General features: G+C 40.9%; 4 protein-coding genes across 5 annotated transcripts; 3 read left to right on the top strand and 1 right to left on the bottom strand.

Annotated features, from left to right (window-relative positions):
• Positions 1 to 254: 254 nt before the first annotated feature.
• Positions 255 to 5,480, top strand: ddb2 (damage-specific DNA binding protein 2). Of its 2 annotated transcripts, none has more exons than XM_030054222.1 (11): positions 255 to 406; positions 538 to 678; positions 758 to 876; positions 1,316 to 1,507; positions 2,054 to 2,220; positions 2,549 to 2,648; positions 2,852 to 3,029; positions 3,454 to 3,599; positions 4,574 to 4,729; positions 4,813 to 4,858; positions 4,973 to 5,480. In XM_030054222.1, exons 2-11 carry the CDS (start codon positions 546 to 548, stop codon positions 5,230 to 5,232), a joined length of 1,497 nt encoding a protein of 498 aa, XP_029910082.1. In that variant the 5' UTR covers positions 255 to 406; positions 538 to 545; the 3' UTR covers positions 5,233 to 5,480. The 2 variants fall into 2 exon arrangements, with proteins under 2 accessions (XP_029910082.1, XP_029910083.1); XM_030054223.1 differs by lacking the exon at positions 2,054 to 2,220 and adding an exon at positions 1,712 to 1,857.
• Positions 5,481 to 5,621: 141 nt separating this feature from the next.
• Positions 5,622 to 6,474, bottom strand: LOC115360556 (protein FAM180A). Its single transcript, XM_030053532.1, has 3 exons — positions 6,367 to 6,474; positions 6,086 to 6,159; positions 5,622 to 5,969 (listed from the first exon to the last, which is right to left on the bottom strand). Exons 1-3 carry the CDS (start codon positions 6,437 to 6,439, stop codon positions 5,622 to 5,624), a joined length of 495 nt encoding a protein of 164 aa, XP_029909392.1. The 5' UTR covers positions 6,440 to 6,474.
• Positions 6,475 to 7,017: 543 nt separating this feature from the next.
• On the top strand, positions 7,018 to 11,176 carry kbtbd4 (kelch repeat and BTB (POZ) domain containing 4). Its single transcript, XM_030052848.1, has 5 exons — positions 7,018 to 7,131; positions 7,646 to 8,120; positions 8,218 to 8,359; positions 8,926 to 9,032; positions 9,132 to 11,176. Exons 2-5 carry the CDS (start codon positions 7,659 to 7,661, stop codon positions 9,990 to 9,992), a joined length of 1,572 nt encoding a protein of 523 aa, XP_029908708.1. The 5' UTR covers positions 7,018 to 7,131; positions 7,646 to 7,658; the 3' UTR covers positions 9,993 to 11,176.
• A 289-nt stretch (positions 11,177 to 11,465) lies between these two features.
• On the top strand, positions 11,466 to 19,525 carry rapsn (receptor-associated protein of the synapse, 43kD). Its single transcript, XM_030052850.1, has 8 exons — positions 11,466 to 12,452; positions 13,338 to 13,676; positions 14,599 to 14,757; positions 15,894 to 15,992; positions 16,144 to 16,266; positions 16,409 to 16,462; positions 16,586 to 16,785; positions 17,113 to 19,525. The coding sequence occupies exons 1-8, from the start codon at positions 12,228 to 12,230 to the stop codon at positions 17,183 to 17,185; spliced, it is 1,272 nt and encodes a 423-aa protein (XP_029908710.1). The 5' UTR covers positions 11,466 to 12,227; the 3' UTR covers positions 17,186 to 19,525.
• The last annotated feature ends 374 nt before the right edge of the window (positions 19,526 to 19,899 follow it).

Genomic DNA, 19,899 nt, shown 5'->3' with positions numbered 1-19,899 from the left:
GTGACAATGATACATTAAAAACAGAGTAGTCTTTTGCATATGTCATAGCTTTTTAAGGAATGATAGGAAGCATGAAATGCCAGCAAGCGCTTTATTTTTTTAAACATCCGTTTATTCGAGATTTTATCATTATTATTATTAGTACAATAATAATGCTAGAGCTTTGTTGTACTTGGGGAATTTAGTGTACGGCGTTATGAGCACCTATTTGCATTCAGGTCATGTGTACATTGAAATCTCGACTACACTGCCACCTACCGCCCACAAGTTGTAATACACATGCAAGTTACAAAACAACGGAAATTGCAGTCAGGGAAAATCTCACGTGTACGCGCGCATGCTGCAAAAATCCCGGCTCTTAGATAGTAAACAAAAACATTCTTCATTGAAAGACTGACGCATTCCGGTAAGCAATACGTCGTTATTCACTAAATTGTGCTTTTTAAAACACATGACATTGGCCAGACAGCTTTACAGGGCGTCGAGTTAAATGCCCCGTGTTTCCTTGCATAATCGCAATTGCAATCTAACTTACAGGCAGAAAAATGAAAAGTCGACCCGCACAGTCAGATGCCTCGGATTCAAAGGGCAAGGTGAAGAAAAGATCGGAGCAGAAATCCGGGCGAACTATCGCTAAAAAACTACGAGAAAAGATGGAGGGGGAGACGTCAAAATCAGGTCTGCTTTCTTAAAATTGGGCCACTGCAAAGACACTGTTGTTATACACATGTAGCGAATGAAGTTTCTGTATTTTCAGTGCCATCTCTCAAAATCAGCAAACCTTCGGGACTGCAGAAGAGAAGCGGCCAAGGAAGCATCGTGCACTACATTTACAAGAGCAGCCTAGGCCAGAGTCTGCACTCCCAGCTGAGGCAGGTAAAAGCTGGGCAATGCAATGCGTGGATCTCTAACCCGGAAGCCAGAGAATTTTAGACAGCAGGAGTCTTGTTGAAAGTGTCTTCATCATTGGGATATCATTGTGAAAGAGCAGAGACACTGGGATCAAAATATAGAAAATGCATGAGAAACAAAAAGCTGGACAAATTGTGTCTGATCATGTTCATTCCCTTTTTAAAGAATTCATGAAACTGCCCTTGTTGTCTGCACTGAGCATGTTTTTTATTATTATTATTATTATTGCATGTCTTGTGATTTACTGTAATTTTCAACCAACTTGTGAAGTCGAAGACAAATTTCCACATCGGTGGAAAATAAAGATGATCTTTTCACTGGTGAATGATTGGTGAAGGATGTGCACAATAACAAACTTTGCAATCCTGAGCATGTTCACATCTAACGCTTTTGACCCTGGCAGTGTCTCCAGGAGCCCTTCGTCCGCTCCCTGAACTCCTACCAGCTCCACCGCGCGACCAGCTCTTTTGATCGCAGGATCACCTGTCTGGAGTGGCACCCCACGCACCCGACCACACTGGCTGCTGGGTCCAAGGGCGGGGACATCATTCTGTGGGACTTTGACATACTCACCAACACAACTTTCATACAAGGGGTGAGAGAAGGAAAATGTTGGGTTGATATGTGATCTCATGTTTTACTCGACAGGTGATGCTCAACAAAGAGTATCATTTTAAAGTCTTTTCATAAATAACTCTGTAATTGCAACAGCACTGTGATGTCAGGGCCAAATTGAAGCCAAAGCCTGAATTTATTCTGAGACCATGTCATGGTGTCCTTTTATTTGTTCTCTACATAGATGGGGGCTGGAGACTCAGTTACAGGAATGAAGTTTAACCACTTAAATCCCACTCAGTTTTTCACCTCATCTATGGGGGGTACCACATCACTTCGAGATTTAAGTGGGACAACTTTAAGAGTGTTTGCCAACACAGACACACTGGAGTAAGATAAAAGTCCCTTTGTTTTCTACAAGACACAGTTAGTGTGGTTGTGGGTCAGGGAAAAAAAAAAGATGCTGTAGGTCCAGTATCAGTCCTCTTGTTGGGTGGCCCTTATCTAATTGACGCTGTCATCAGTGTGGTGGTGTCGTACCAGTAACTGCCCTGTGATAGGCCTGCATTTGTCTTTTTGTGCCCAGAAAGGAGCCGGAGACTTTATTGGAGGGATGAAGTTTAGCCCAACGGACCTTTCCAAAGTCTTTGTGGCCTCTGGTGACGGCACATTGACCATGCAGAGCTTTGAGGGCTGTACATCCACCATTCTGTCCACAACTCAAGACTGTGGCCATGATCACCACAATGTTTGGTGAGGAAACGGGGCTTCTAGTGCAAAGAAGACTGATGCTCAGTGGGGAAATGTTGTAGTGTTATTGTTTGCATGATGTTAAAGAAGAAAGGCATATTTCAGATTTATTCTCTATGGGGGGTAAAGTGATGTGTGGTCCTTTTTAAACTAAGTCATATGCATGTAATATCATATTTGAATCACTGGGATCACTAAGTTTTTTAATAAGCAGTAACTTTACTGTAAATTTCCACAACATTGGCTTTGTTTTTGGCTATGGGATGAATAACTTGATGAAAGATTTTAATCTGTTATATGTAGTAATAGTCACTTGTGCTTTTTTATACAGTCACTGGTACTGCTGTGTGGATGTGTCTGTGAGTCGACAGATGCTTGTGACAGGGGACAATGTGGGACAGCTGCTCCTCCTCAGTATGGATGGCCAAAAGGTATTCCACACTGGACTAAATATTTTGATGCACAGATATGACTTATTCTTTTAGTGAGAGAGTGAAGGTACTGAATTGTCTTTTAGGTACTAAAGAGAATTTGTATCTATCATATTAGGTAATCAGGCCCAAAGATATTTTAATAAACTGAAGAACAATGCTCCTTCAAACTGATAATAGCTTTGTTCTCTTTTACCTTTTAGATTTTCAGTGACAAGTTGCACAAGGCTAAAGTGACCCATGCAGAGTTCAACTCCCGTTGTGATTGGCTGTTGGCGACGGCCTCTGTCGACCACACCGTCAAGCTGTGGGACCTCAGGAACATTAAAGACAAGAAGAGCTACCTCCATGAATTGCCTCATGTCAAACCTGTCAACTCAGGTAACACTCACTTTTGCAAACGTATTTCTTTTCTTTTATCTTGTCTTTTCTATCGAAACAAACATTCTCAACCTTTTTCATGCAAAGTTCATGGAAACCTAAAACATAGAAATTGTGACAAAAGTGCAGAGAAATAAATCCTATAACAGTAAAATAAAACTTTTTCTGGGAGTCAACAGCTCATGTTTGAAAACCAGTATTTTACCAGTTCTTCTGCTTTATTTGATGTAAAATCTTTGAAATCCTGTATGATACAGTGGAGAATTATACCTTAATCACAGACCTGGGAGGACATAATAAAGCATATATCCTATAAGCATGTATACTTGATGTTTATCACAATTTATTTGCTAATAATAGGTGTACAGAAAATCTGACATTGTGGTCACAGTGTGACAGTGCTGTTATTGTCTTCTCTGTAAAGCCTATTTCAGTCCTGTGGACAGCTCCAAGCTGCTCACCACAGATCAGTATGACCAGATCCGGATCTACTCCTCCTCTGATTGGTCAAAACCTCAACACATCATCCAGCATCCACACAGGCAGTTTCAGCATCTCACACCCATTAAGGTTGGTTTCCTCTCTAGATGAGTATGTATCCTGTTGTTATAATGAAATGTCTCCTACTGGGTCATGACTGTATTATGTAGTGATGATGGTGATGATGATGATGATGATGATGATGATGATGATGATGATGATGATTTGTCTTATGCTGCCTGCCTGAAACTCTGTATGGACTTCTACCCACCAGTGACTGCAAAGTTATTTGTTTTGCTTGTCAGTCTTATTAGGGGTCCAAGTATTGCAGGAGCTGGAATTACGTTGTTCAGATTTTTCTGCTACTCCTCCTTTTTTTTACTGCCTTAAAGCAATCTTTATCTGAAAGACCTTGTGTCCCAGACCCACCAAGTTTTCTTAACTGCTTTGAAATATCCGCCACTACTCTGTCAAAAAAACGTTTACAACAATAAGCCAGATGGTGACGCTATAACAAACAAGTTTACCCTGTAGCCAATATGTTCTGAACATATGACATAGAATAAAACATACCTTAAGATAATTACATTGTACATAGCAGAGCGTATTCCAACAAAGATGACTAGAGCTGACTCTGTTTCTATCAATTTTTTTCTTAAAACATATCACAGCTGCCTACACCACAGCTACTGCAGAGAGTTTTTATATATGAAACCATTTTGCCAAGACACCCAAATGAAGTTGACAGTGAAGATACACTAAACTAAATGTTCAATGCTAGAGCAGTCAGACTTCACTTATCTGTTTGTGAAGGGGAATCAAAGTATGTCTTGTCAGTTTTGGTAGAGCATTTTAATGTTGCTGTGAGGACAAATTGCCAGTTTTGCAAACTGCAGTAACTCGGGCATGTGTGTGTTTGGGCCTAGATCCCATCAACAGCCACTTTTGGCGATTAATTTTACATAATGGCTGCTGTTGGTTCTTGCTGCCAAACCAATTTCTAAATGAGAAAAACAGGTTTGAACCACAACTTTGTACTTCAAATTTTCTCAATTTTGTTGCAGGCCACATGGCATCCTGTTTACGACCTTATAGTGGCTGGACGTTACCCCGACGACAGGGTTTGCACCGGTGATCACAGGACCATCGACATCTTTGACAGCAACACAGGAGAGCTTGTGTGTCAGCTGCGAGATCCCAATGCCCCGGGAATCATATCTGTGAGTTCATTTTAAGTACAGCTTTAAGACCTGTCATGTGGTGAAACTGCATTTTTTATAACGCTTGGATACTTTACTTTCAGGTCAACAAATTCAATCCGATGGGCGATATAATAGGATCTGGAATGGGTGAGTTTCTCAAAAATACAAGTCACTGAGAATTGTGGAAGTATTTCTAGTTTAAATAATCTCCATGAGAGAGGTGGAATTGCCCTGCTAAAGCTGTTTGACGTTCGATCACAGGGGTTAACATTCTAGTTTGGAAGCGGGAAGACTCACTGATCAGACACCAGAGCAAACGTCAGGAGGAAATGGGGTCAGACGTGGGCAGCTCGAGGGGCCGACGAGGGAGTCAGCAGCGCTCCAACAGGGACAGAAGAGCTCCTGCTCAGGATGCCAAGCTCAAGAAGAAGCTGGCTTCTCTGGAGGCATCAGAGATCAAAACCAAGACCAAGTCTAGGTGTACTGAAAACAGGCACGCACAAAAGGGGAAGAAGAAGTGACTTGTCTCATTTGCGGGTTTTTGACAAATGATAAATAACTGTACCATTAAGTCTATGTTGCATACTGTTCATTACATTTCTTCAGGGATCATTTGAATGTCGAAATAATGTGGTGAATGTTTGCAGAGGAAAAAAAAATATTTTGCAAATACTGTTTTATAGTTTAATCTGTAACTGGAACTTTTGTATTCATCACATTTTTATACTCTGTTGGAATAAAAAAAAAAAGTTCATTTTGCTTTAATGGAGCCAACTTTGCATGATTTTGTCCAAGTTTTACAGGACTTTGACAACATTCTGAATAACCACATGGATACACTTTTAATGATGCTCAAATCAGGTCATTTATTGTAAACTCATTTATCTCATACAGAAAGACAGTTAATATATTATGCATAAGCGATGAGATAATGTCCACGCAGATCACTGACTGTGACATTGGCCAATCGGAGGAGCACTCCACTCCAGGCCAGTTGCTCCGCTTTTCCTTCCTGCTGCTTGCTCTGATAGGCAGAGTAGACCATGCTCAGGGCAAGACTCTCAAACTCAGTTGGAGACAAGGGCGCCTTCTCCTGGCCCTCAAGCGTGTCCAGCATCTGCTCCATGGAACTCCGGGTTTTGGGAATATTGTCATTGATCTGAGACAGGAAAGCTCGCCCTTGCCTCATTGATGCCATCTCCTCATCAAGCAAGTCAACGATGTTGTCCTGGTCAATCTCCACCCCGCCCAGCAAGAACTGGGGACGGGTGGAAAAGAAATATCCATTACTTACAGTGTTGCAAGACATGTAATCAGATCTGATGTACCTGCTCCAAGATTTCTGTTAAATCCATAAGGAGGAATAGGCTGTACCTCAAACATCAGGTTTGCATCAGAGACCGAGTTGCTGATTCTGTAAGAAGCATGATTCCCGACTGCAGCCACATCTAAGCACAAAATACAGATGTTAATTTATTGAAATGAGTCATTTCAGAAGAACAAAGTGGCCTTTAAAGTGATACTCATGCTTGAGAACTTGGTATTTTACAGTGCAATTCATGCAGTATCATCATAGTAGGCATAATATTCAATGATACTCAAAATTTGAGTCCTTAATTAATGCAGCACTGTTTGCAGCCCCTGTTTCAACTCACCCTTCCACATTTGCCCAAACCAAAACCCCAAAATGATCTGGAGGCAGATCTGAAATTGCAGTTTTATGTCCATTCTTCTCTCGATAAATATCGACAGATACCACTGCATCCCTCTCACCTCTGCTCTGCCTCTGATTTTTTAGTGAATCCAGACAGGGACGACCCAGCCTGCATACCGCGCATTTTTCCAGCTTGGAAAAAGGGACCAATAGCCAACTGGCTGTGGCGTTTGCAGCAATATTTTAATTCCTGGTTCTGCATATTCGCAGCATGAAGACAATTGAGCTATAGCACAGTTTGATGAAGCTCACCTGGTTGAATTCTGTAGGTAAATATGATATATGCTGGAACAAAGACTGCACACTCTCACTTTTGTGTTTGTTAGATGCTCAGTACACTGACCTCTCGGGCCTTAAAGGACCCTGATATATTCACTGCGTTTATGCCATTTTGCCATTCTCAGTATTAGATAAAGCTTTAAAAACAATAGCCTACAAGTGCGTCTTATAAATATATATATATATATATATATATATATATATATATATATATATATATATATATATATATATATATATATATATATATATATATATATATATATATATATATATATATATATATGCCAGCTGTAGTAACACACCTCTGCCACATGGGGGCAGCAGTCGCAGGTTGTCTGACAGCAGCAGGCTGGTGAAAAAGTTTATTTACTTCCGGAGAAAAGTTCAGTTGAAGCGTCCGAATGATAAAGTAGTGAAGATAAAGGTAACCAGCCTGGTTTGCTAGTCATTTTGTAACACTATACACTTTTGTCTTCCCACTAAATAATCGTTTGCAGTTCCACCGCCACAATATCAGGATTCAGTTTACACTCCAAAAACAGTTAGCTGCAGCGAGCTAACGTTAGCCACGTATCGTTAGCCAAGTTAACAGTTAACCCTGCCTGTTACAACACAGCACAACACGTAGTATTGTCAGAAAATACTGTCATAATTTAAGTAATTTGGGTGAATGTAGAAAATGGGCGTCTTCAATTCACTGTGTATGTGTTATTATGCTACTCGGGTTTATAAACAGAGCGACGTAAAGTGAAAAGAGATGTTTGAGTCCACACAAGCATCCACCCTCATCTGCTAAAGCTAGCAGCGTTAACTCAAGGTGTTTGATCATCTGACGTTAATTTGGAGGTGGTTGTGAACTGTGACGACAAGGAGCGTTTCTTAGGAAGCTGTTGTTGTATGTTATCTAATTGAATGTTGTGTTCCTTGATGGCTGTCAGCCCAGCAGCAGAGATGGAGTCCAGTGAGGAGGGGAGCCTGAGTGTCGGGGGCTCAGTGGGAGAGGAAAACTACTTCCTGGGATACACCTTCACCGATCGCTCCCACTCCAGCCGGGTGGTGAAGAGCATCATGGACCTGTGCCTGGAGGATGGCCTGTTCGCCGATGTTACCATAACAGTGGATGGCAAGGAGTTCCACCTGCACCGCCTGGTGCTCTCAGCCCAGAGCAGCTTCTTCCGCTCCATGTTCACTTCCAACCTCAAGGAGTCCCACAACCGCATGATTGAGCTGAAGGATGTCAGTGCCCCTGTCTTTCAGCTGCTGATTGACTATATCTATCATGGTACTATTAAACTGAGAGTAGAGGACTTGCAGGATACGTATGAGATGGCTGACATGTACCAGTTGACCGCTCTGTTTGAGGAATGCTCTCGCTTCCTTTCAAGGACAGTGGAGGTCAAAAACTGCCTGCAGGTGATTTACTCTTTTGCACCCTACAAGCCTTGCAGTCTCTGTTCCTCAGGTTTAACATTTATATGCATCAGTGTGATGATAAACTCTTTTCATGTAGGTAATGTGGCTTGCAGACAGACACAGTGACCAGGAGTTATACACTGCTGCCAAACACTGTGCTAAAATCCACCTGGTTCAGCTGCATCAGACAGAAGAATTCCTCAATCTGCCTCTCTGCCTGCTCTTGGATATCATTAAAGGTACTACACTGGTATTAAATGTAAGGGCATCACACTGTTGCAGTTAGGGCTGAACAGTTTGCCTGAATATTATTGAAACTGCAATATGGCCAAGTACCATGTCTAAATTGGAGGAGCTGATTTATTTTATTTTAATAAAGAGAGCATGTGTGATAAAACCATAGAAAAGGAATGCAGTCAGTCAGATCTATTTCTATTGACAAAACACCATTTTAAATTAGGTATTGCTACGGAGATGCCCAGGCCTACAAATCCTGTTCTCCAGATGTAGGAGAGCATGTTTGTTTGGCAACAATCACATCGTCATCACTGTATTAGTTTTTTCAGTGAAAATGAAAATTATGATGCAAAAATGATCATTCCCACTAAATCACAAAACATATCTTATATAAAGTATAACTTAACCTACATCAGAATGACATTACCTGTCAGAATAACTGCAATATGATTATTATTATTATTTTTTTTTTTTAATGATGTCATTCAGCCCTAGTTGCAATTGTCTTCCCATGTACTGCAATGTATTATCCTTTGCCATGCGAAAATACATGTACTTTGCACTGCAGATGGTGTTCCAAGTTCCCAGAATCCTACAGTGGCCATCGAGTCGTGGATAAACCACAACAAGGTGGAGAGAGAAGAGTTTTCTTGCATTCTCCAGGAAAACCTTAAGGTGACTCTTACACAGAGTTGAAAGGCAATTTTGAGCGGACTGCTCTCATATAATATCATTGGTGATTACCTGTCTCTAATTCCAACTCTGTGCCTGCAGGAAATTGGCGAGAATGTCCACATTTACCTGATAGGGAAAGAGGAGACACGGACCCACTCCCTGGCTGTTTCACTACATTGTGACGAGGATGATGCCATCAGCGTGAGCGGCCAGAACAGTTTGTGCCACCAGATCACTGCGGCCTGTAAGCATGGAGGGGACCTGTATGTGGTGGGGGGCTCTATCCCCCGTCGTATGTGGAAGTGTAACATGCACACCATGGACTGGGAGCGCTGTGCTCCACTGCCCAGAGACCGCCTCCACCACACCATGGTCTCTGTCCCCACTGAAGACACCATTTACTCCCTAGGAGGTAAGACCTTGCAGGACACTCTGTCCAACGCTGTCATTTACTACACGGTGAAGGACAATATGTGGACAGAGACCAGCCAGCTGGACACAGCAGTGTCTGGGGCTGCGGGGGTTAACCTGGGAGGTACCATCTACCTGCTTGGAGGGGAGGAGAATGACATGGACTTCTTTACTAAGCCATCCCGTCTTATTCAGTGCTTTGACACAGCCTCTCAGAAGTGCCACATCAAACCTTACATGCTGCCATTTGCGGGGTGCATGCACGCCGCCGCCCACATGGACGTGATCTTCGTCGTGGCGGAGGGAGACTCCTTGGTGTGCTACAACCCTCTCTTGGAAAGCTTCACTCGTTTGCGCTTTCCTGAAGTGTGGAGCTGTGTTCCTTCACTGTGGAAGGTGGCCAGCTGCAACGGTTGCATATATGTCTTCAGGGACAAGTGCAAAAAAGGCGACGCAAACACATTAAAGTTTAACCCTGCTACATCTGTGGTGTCTGTGATCAGGGGGATAAAAATCCTCCTCACAAACTGGCAGTTTGTTTTGGCCTAAAGACACTGGTGGATGTTGACAGTGTGGCACACCAACACACCACTGGCAATCACAGAAGACTGTTGGAAAGCTGACTATTAATGAGCTATTCTGACACAGAGATTCACTCTCAGTGTATTGACTCAGCTGGTTTCTGTATTTTACACTCCATTCATATCCAACCTCAAAAGCTGTTTACTCTCATTGGCTTGTATTTAGGGCTGCAACTAATGATTTTTTTCATTGGTGATTACTCTATTGATTATGTTTTTGATGAACTGATTAATCATTGTCTGTAAGTTTTCAAAAATAATGCCATATTCATTTGAAGTTACCAAAGTGATGCCTTAAAATTGCCTCCTTTGTCTGACCAGTAGTCAAAATTCCCAGAAGTATTCATTTTTTTAACAATATAAACACAGAAAAGAAAAGTAAACAAATTGGAGCATCTTAGTGATCTTAGTGAAGCTGTAACCAGGAAATGTTTGGGATTTCTACAGCATGAAAAATTAGAATGATTAACCAGTTATCAAAATTATAATCAGTTAATTTTCTGTTGATTGAGTAATTGCTTCAGCACTATTTGTATTACAATGTGTCTTATTTTGGCTCTCTTAGGAAAGAGGCATGGTCCGTTTTTGGACCTCGCCTCTTGTATTTTGTGGTGATGTTGTAACCAACAATGAACTAATCATAAGTGTTTTCTGTGCACTGCTTGTTTACTGACACGCATGAACAGCTTCAATATGACAAAATACTCTGGACACAAAACATCCTCCTTTATATTGTAAGTGCATAAATGTATCATGATGTTGTAGACTAGAGATTGTCAGATGTCATTTACTGCGTCACTGTGCAGACACGTGATGATGAAGGGTGTTTTCTAACTTTTTAAATTGTTCAGTTTTTTTGTCCTATGATTGCATTTTTTTCTGTACAGTGTACATGTACATCAAGTTAAATTATTATCAGAAATATCAAATATATCACTGTAGCTACAAACTGTCAGCTTATGTTTTGATATTTGGGACCCTTGTCTAATGATGTAATCTGTTACTATGAATACTTTGTTTATTACAATGGATTTACCTAAGCTCTTTCATTATTGAAACTATATAGTGATGCATTTCTGGATGTAATAGTGCACTTTGTTTTACTGTGGGTATGTTGGCTATGCTACAACAAATATATGACTTCTAACCTCAGGGATATATTTTGGGATTGGTAACCCATCTTGTGAATCGCAAGGTGATAAAGGACCCTTTTGTGTCCTTGGAGGGTGAAAGGGGACTTGAGGGAGAGAAAGCTACTCCAGAGAGGCCAGAGCCCCATTGATGTGCTGCAGGAGGCTGTGCAGCTGAAACCCAAGCCCAGTAACATGTCAGACTTTGTGAACTATTCTAAGCATCAGTTGCTGACGCTGAGGTGAGGGGTGGGGGGACGTGGGGGCACATATGCGCGTCCATAAGGACCACCAATAGGAATTGCCGGGCACTTTGAGCACCATTTGCTGTGCAGTCGCTCAGTGTTGTGAAGCAACGCTGTTTATAGCCTCTGTCTCAAAGTTCACAGACTCACATGAGAGACTCCTGTCACATCCATTTCAGGATGTGGGTTTGTAATCGTTCAAAGGGGTGTGATGTGAACATTTTAAGTTGTGTTTGGTCAAGGAGTCGGGTTTTGTGTGAAGGTAGCTTGCTAGGAGCTATAGTGACCTTGGGACTTCTTACTGAGGGCAGAGCAGAATTCCTGAAGGGACACATGGTCTAGAGTGACAAGGCCATCTGCTGTAGCGCCAGCACTGGCAGGAAGGTGGAGGGGGTTGGACACTGGGGCGCTGAGAATTCCTTTCACTGGGGTGTGGAGGGAGTAGATATTCTGGGATATCACAGCTCGCTCTGCACTGGGAAACGTGTTTCTTTGGCGTTTTTCAAGCGGAAATCAGAGGGGAACTTATGAACACTTAATGGTGAGAGGGGATCATTGTGAGGTTAAATGGGGAAGATATTTTCCTGACCCTCTAACTCTCCACAAAAGTGATTGGTGATAATGGTCTCGGTGTGTTGCTCTTTTACTGCGGCGGCTCCAGTTTCCTCTCCATCTCAGCACAGCCGGAGCTGAGAGAGCTGGATCTGGCAGGCCTTCTGGCACCGGCCTCTCAGAGGATCATCTTCAGGGGGTCGTCTTTGGAGACGTATTGTGCATGGCAAGGATTTACTCTCTTGCTACCTCACCAGAGTTGCACCACCTAAACGAATGAATATTTTTATGAGGCACCTTGTACCAGAGATGGGCCAGGACCAAACCAAGCAGCAGATAGAGAAGGGTCTGAAGCTATATCAGTCCAATGAGACAGAGAAAGCCCTGCAGGTGTGGACAAAAGTGTTGGAGAAGACTTCAGATCCTGGAGGGAAGTTCCGGGTTTTGGGGTGCCTGATCACAGCTCACTCTGAAATGGGAAAATATAAAGAGATGCTCAAGGTAAGTCTCCCAAATGATAACTCAGATAATCAACATATATCACTACTCAGTGTCTTCAAGCGATTGGTGAAATTGTGCGTACCCAGCAATATACCTAACACCAATAACAATATTGCAAAATTGTCCTCTGATCACAGGGTTTTAGGGAATGTATATACAAATGTCTCTTATAATGTTCCCTGTTGTGTAATCGTTTCTTGTTAGTTGCAATCAGAATCGTGTCCAGCCATAAATAAGCTTTCACTTGGCATGTAAGTTATGCAACCAGCAGTGGAGTTGTGTACTTGGTTGCTATCTGATGAGTGAATGCTACTGAATATCCCATTAATTTTATATGTCACCAAGTCTGTGAGTGAGATACAGTTAATTCTGTAGCAGCATTTGAACAGTGTTTAAACAATTATGAAACAGGAGGAGACCTCTTGGTCTCCTGTAGTTTGATATTGAGAACATTGGGTTAATTTGTGGCTACACACATGGTGTTGGGTAAAATGAGTGCCCTGCAACCTGAGCATCAAAGAGGGATGTATTGTTGACATAATAATTCTTACTCACCCAGCACCCAATCTCTGTAAATCATAGTTCAATTAAATTTCAATTTTATTCATTTATATAGCCCAGAATCACAAATGACAAATTAGTCTCAAAGGGCTTTAGTAGTTTGATGTGAACTTCTTAAACAAGTTAGCCTCAGGTGGCGGCAATACCACTTTGAAATCCTTTGTAAGGGATTAACAGGTGTGGTAATCGATCTGTATATGATTAATGCATTGGATTATTCCCAAATTGTTGTTATGTTGTATGAATTTGAATTTCAATCTGATACCACAGATATTTTCAGTTTCTTTTCCTGCTCTCCATCTCACTCTCACCCTCTTTCTGCAGTATGCCCTAGCTCAAATTGACACAGCCAGAGAAATGGAGGACCCCGACTACCTGACAGAGGGCTACCTGAACTTGGCACGCAGCAACGAGAAACTGTGTGAATTCCATAAAACAATTTCCGACTGTAAGACCTGCCTAAACATGCAGGGTACCACGGTTAGCCTGCAACTCAATGGCCAGGTATGTCTTAGCATGGGCAACGCCTTCCTGGGCCTCAGTGTCTTCCAGAAAGCTTTGGAGAGCTATGAGAAGGCCCTCCGCTACGCACACAACAATGATGACAAGATGCTGGAGTGCAGAGTCTGCTGCAGTCTGGGAAACATCTATATCCAGCTTAAGGTACTGAGTCAAAGACCATTTGTTTTTGTTTTTGTTTTTTTTACCAGCTGTATGCTGTTGTTTATAGGAGAGATCTGATTGTTTTTAGTCCATAAGGCTCTATTTGATTGGGCTGCTAACACTCAGCATGTATTCGATATGTTCCCTAGATGCTGTGCCGAATCATGTGTAAAGACTGAATCCCCTCATCTTTAAGATTCTTTGATTGAAAAGGATCCTTGTGTGATGCATGGAGATAAGACTGATTTAGTGTCTTACATCTGATGAAAAAAGATCTGAAATACTTTACTGATTGTATACCTCTCAACTAACATCTTCAGACAAAGGATGTATTGGATTTCCAATGTGTTAGTTGATGGCACAATCAGTATTGGTGTTGCCAGGGTATTTGCACAGTATGATAACACTGCAGATTATTCAACCAAACATCATCAATGATTAGCACATGCAACACTATGTATTGCACAACAAAAGCAGAGTGAGTAGTCTGGCTGGCAAAGGCTTATGTAGTACCCTTGACATCAGAGATTTGTAAGAGTAATCCCCTGGCTTCCCAGGGAGGATTGGTTTCAATGGGATTGTGATGAAGTGGTGTTCAAAGAATGCACTCATATGTCACGTTACGTTATGAAAGAAAAAATAGAATATGCCTGTCAGTAATAGGCTTACACTCCAGCAAACACTCACTGGTTCTGATTCGGTCCGATTTGCAAGAACACAGTCTGGAGCTGGAATGCTTGTGGGAAGCTAATTACAAGTTAAGAATTTGATGCCAGTACCCTATCTAGTATCTAAATGGGACAGTGGCCCAGGGTAGTGATATTGTTATTTGCAGTAACAGCAGTTACTGCAAATAACAAGATCAGTAACAAGCAGTAACAAGACATCACAGGTCTCACTCATTAACAATGTCTACCTACAGGACTATGAGAAAGCCCTGTTCTTCCCCTGCAAAGCAGCTGAGCTGGTCAATGACTATGGTAAGAGCTGGAGCCTCAAGTACCGCGCCATGAGCCAGTACCACATGTCTGTGGCCTACAGGAAACTGGAGCGCCTGCCTGACGCCATGGAATGCTGTGAGGTATTGTTTCAGTTCCGTCCCACAGATGAAGCTAGACCTCAGAGACAAAATTCATGCCCAGAAGAATATTTCTCAGCTCATCTTACTACTGAAGAATGCACTTGTCGCAGTTTGGTTTCCTGCCCTGATGACTTTGACTGTTTTGATGTCAGAACTGAAGATAGACGGTGTGCTACTGACAGGTGCAGGTGCCAGTTGCTCTGTTGTACCAGGCCTTAGACCCTGACAAAAATATGCCCCCGGAGGTGCTGGTTTAAAGTGTTAATGAAGAGAGTGGCTTTAGTCCTAACTGTTCTGTTCTAAATACGTACCGAGGGAGAAAAATAACTTAATGTCACTGCCTTGGAGTGCAGTGAAGGTATTGGTATAGTAACAGGGCAGCAGGTTGCATTTCAGATTTATTACTTTTGCCAAACACATTTAGCCAAACAATTTACTCATCTTGTCATGCTTAGAATACCACAGTACATGCAGACCTCTAAAGGTGACACAGTGACCACAGTATACAGTACATGGGCTGTACAGTTTGTGAAGTCAGACACCGAAAACTCAAAATGACATTTCTGCATGAGATTTATAAACTGTAGCTTCACATACTAAAGCCTTTTAAGTATTTACATAAAAATCTGTTGTAAAGCTAAAAACCAAATAATCTTTGATGTCACTGCAATAGCTGTGATAAATAACATTTTATTGAGCGTATGATGTTTATCTAACCTTTTACACCTAAGTGAGTTCTACATTAGAGTAGTACTATTAGTTTTAGCCGTATAGGCCTAATGAAAACATATCTGTTATCATCCTGGACCATTTCAGGAACACATTTCCCATCATTTAAATTCATTGGAAATGATAGGATTATGAGCAGTGGTGGAGCACTGTCCTATCACAGACTGGGAGTGGGACAAACTCCCTAAATTTCTGTGTTGCAGCAATGGGAGCCCCTAGTCATTGTTACCTTACAAAGCCTGACCTGGCCTACAGCATAGGATAACCACTGAGTGATAGGATAAATTAAGACTGCAACAACCCAATTTAAGAGCTGTCCAACTAGGGTCATGGGTGAAAATTCAAATGAGGATTTTGTTGCTCAGGACTTTATGCCATTAAAAAAATACTACTTGTGTTTCCACCAGGAATCCATGAAAATTGCGCTGCAGCATGGCGACCGTCCTCTGCAGGCACTGTGCTTACTAAACTTTGCAGATATTCACCGCTGCAGGAACGACATTGAGGTAAGGTGTCATTTGTGCAAGTTTGTTGAGGTTGACCAAAGTGGCAAGTTCAGTGGCTTATATGTGTATTTGCATTCTTACATTTTGATTCTAATATTTAGGGCTTTTTTGTTGTTAAATTTAAATTTGATGTTTCTCTTCTTCCATCCAGAAAGCATTCCCTCGCTATGAGTCTGCAATGTGCATTATGACGGAGATTGGAAATCGTCTTGGACAGGCACAGATCTTCCTGGGAGTTGCAAAGTGCTGGCTTTTGCATAAAGATTATCCCAAGGTTACTGCAATTAAAATTTAAAAAACATCTTTCTTCATGCGACATAATTGGATATACAGTACTGCAAAATATTACTCCTAAAATTGAAACTTGTTTAACTGTTCCAATAAATACTAAACCATCCTTTATTTTGACTTTTCAGGCACTTGAATCTTTGCAACGAGCAGAGGAGTTGGCTGAGGGAATAGGAAACAAGGTATTTAAACTTCACTAATACAAACTTACTTGACAAAATGCTGCAGTTTTATTGGTGGCATGCAGAATAAGCACAAAGGGTTTGCACACCATGCTGACGTCTTTTTTCCTGCACACCTTATAGCTGTGCATGCTGAAGGTGCATTGTCTGAGTGAGGGGATTTTCCGAAGTCTGGGGCAGCAGGAGGAGCTTAGAGAGCAGGTGGTGAAGTTCCTGCAGTGTGTTGAGGAGCTGGAGCTCTACTGTGGCATGTGTGGAGAGTCCATCGGCGAGAAGGACCAACAGCTACAGGCCTTGCCCTGTTCACACATTTTCCACCTCAAGTGGGTGCTCTAATTCAACATATTCTTCTTACTTTTATATTTTTCTGTCGCATGCATATTTCATAAATAACAGAAACTGCTGGCAGTTTTTTTATGGTATTCATACACCCAGACTGATATTTACCTTATTCACACTGGTTGGTCAAGCATTGCCTTTCCGATATTGTTACAGAGAGATAAACAAACAGGGACAAACAGAGAGACAAACATGTATTTTGCAGTCTAATTAGTGAGAATCTAGCTTTAAATCTAGTGTGCACCTGATTTTAAAAATGTGAACAGGTTCACAGGTAAAGCCGTTTACACCCACCTGTTTAATCCTCTCAGGTGCCTGCAGACAAACGGGACAAAGGGTTGTCCCAAATGCTGTCGGTCCTCCATGAAGCCTGGATTTGTGTGATTATACGACTGCGTTCATGAGTTGGATCTGCAGAACACAGACACTCCAACCTCAGCTACATGGGCTCCTGACTGAACAAAGAGAAGCAGGTTGCCTTTGGGTGTGCTGACTCAACACGAGGAGTGCTAATTCCCTGCTCTGTGCAGAGGATGTTCAACACAGCCAAGTGGCCCAGGCTCTGAGGACAGAATCCAGACACCCATGTCTTTACTGGTGATCTACACATGTCCACCTGTAAGTGAGGCCGATCTGGCAGCATTGCATTTCGGTACAAGCTGAAGAGGAAATCCTACACTGATTCTGTTGAGTGGCCATTTATTTTAGAATACTCTTAAGAAGAAGTATGGAGCAGTCCAAAGAAAATGTATGACTTTGACTGTTTGCTCTAATATGCATTACAATTGTAGTGGAAGCGTGAAAGGGAAGTAATTTATAAAGAACTTATTGTTTAACCTTCAGTGACTCAGTGATATCTGAATATTCACAGGATTTGTTGTTGAAAGTTCATACTTGCTTTTGCCACATGTCCAATTATGACCAGATACATATTATGGATTTTCTAACACTGTACAATTTCTGAGGTTCGTTACCAAACAGTGCTCTCTGTTACTGTTTGACCACATTGTGTCATTTCATGGTAGAGAACATACATTATTACTGCTGCCATTAAGGAATTTAATTGATTTTAGACACGGTGTATTTATTATTATATTCATGTACATACTGTTTTAAAGTTAATTTGTTTAAGAGTGGCATATTTGACGTATTTTGTAAAAGCCTAAAACTAACTAAAACCTCTTAACAAATCCAAACTAGTATGTCTTTACTAAGCAGGTGTATGCAGCTCTTTTTCCTTATTCTTTGAGATTAAGGAACAGAATCAACACACATTGTGTTATTCATATTAATTCCTATTCTGTCCAGCGTTTGTTTCTGGAGATGTGTTCCTCTTAAGTTTAACATTAACAGAGGGTTTGCTGCAGTCTAAGTTGAAAGATTTCTGAGAAGGGAAACCTTGCATAATATTGGGGAAAAAACGTATTTGACCAATTATTTACATGTCAAATAATTAATTGGAAGAAAAACTCACTGCTATGTATAACTGTTTTATTTGAATATTTGTAGCATATGTAAATATGACTTGATTGGTAAAATCTCAATTGTCAAATTGAGATCTTTTTCTTTTGTGAAATGGTGGCATTGTAATTTCAATGTGACTTCAAGGGAAGTAGTAAGATTTAACAGAAAACAGTACTCAGCTACCATTTCAATTGTTTTTACATTTTTTATTTGCAAAGCTGAGCGGGTCAGCAGGATGAATACATCAATCTCTGTTGATGTTTCAAAATAACTATGAATATTTACTTATTTCAAAATAATTATGATATTTCTTAATATTCAGTGCCTTTTCCCCATTGAGATGTCCTTATTTTATTTTACTCTTGTTTTGATTGTGATCAACAAGCCTTATCAATCAAAATTAGAATTGGTAGTTGATTTGACCTTAGAAGGAGTTTGACAAATAGATTTTCCTCAAAAACTGTAGTTGCTTTTACTAAATTGCTTTTTAAGGAGCATGTGGTGTCCTTGTGTAGTATAGTGTTATACTTTAAAATGTTTCTTAGGTTGATGCGTTTTTGATGGTGAAAACAGGTTAAATGCTTGGTACTACAAGAACAAAAACATTTCAGCAGATACTGTCATGTAATTATTTCCCAGCTCAGAGAGGTGAAGTACTTATTTTATCACACACAACTGTAACACAAGTTCTTCAGGAGCATGAGGAGAGACACTGCTGCAAAATGTTTTCCTCTATCCATACATGACTATACTGAAAGGCTGACAGTATGAACAGAGAGACCAAGACATTTTTTACTGCACAAGCACTTACATTTTTCATCACTGAGTCACTTCACCTCTGAACAGCCCTTGAAAGCAAAACATTATGACTTAAATTCATGGTCTATTTACCCCCATTGTGTTCAGTGTAAAACTCACGTACTGATAACTCCTTAACTTTCATTTACGTTCTGATACAATTTACCACACCTTGCATCCTGATCTGTTTGCAGCTGCTGACAGAACCGCTCATTTGAATGGTTTAAACTACCTCTGATGTTTTTCCTCCAATCCATGCCCTCTTCAAACGATTAATGCAGCAAAAGTACAAAATTTAAGTATGCTTACTATTGCAATGTTTTTGTAGATATGTTCATTTAATTATTACTGATTTAGACGGACTGACTGAAATGCATTGTTAATATTACTTATGCATAAGTCAAGCCATTTTACCATGTGTTAAATATGAAATAATTTTGCCATATAATAAAGTGCACTGAAAGTGAGAACAAGTGGTTCTTTTTATATGTGCAGGCTTGAGACTATCTCCTGGATTATAGAGTATTCCTTTAATATTTTGGTCATACTTAAGGGCTTTATTTTGCAGACTTGTTAGGGTTAGGGTTAGGGTTAGGGTTTTTTTCTGCAATATCCTAGAAAAAGTCTGACTGCATGGATTACATAGGCTACCTTTCACATATGGTGTAAGCATGTAAGCCTGAATGCATATAGACAGTAAATAAATAAACAAACAAGTAAATAAGTAAGTAAACAAATAAATAAATAAAAGCATGCATCTATAAGGTAGGCTACTTTATTGCACTTATTTCTATTGTATTCCCATGCCACATATTGTCTTCTGACAGGGGAGGAGT

This window comes from Myripristis murdjan, chromosome 6 (assembly GCF_902150065.1).
Source record: "Myripristis murdjan chromosome 6, fMyrMur1.1, whole genome shotgun sequence".
Classification (NCBI taxonomy): Eukaryota; Metazoa; Chordata; class Actinopteri; order Holocentriformes; family Holocentridae; genus Myripristis; species Myripristis murdjan.
This window is presented reverse-complemented; position numbering and strand designations above follow the sequence as displayed.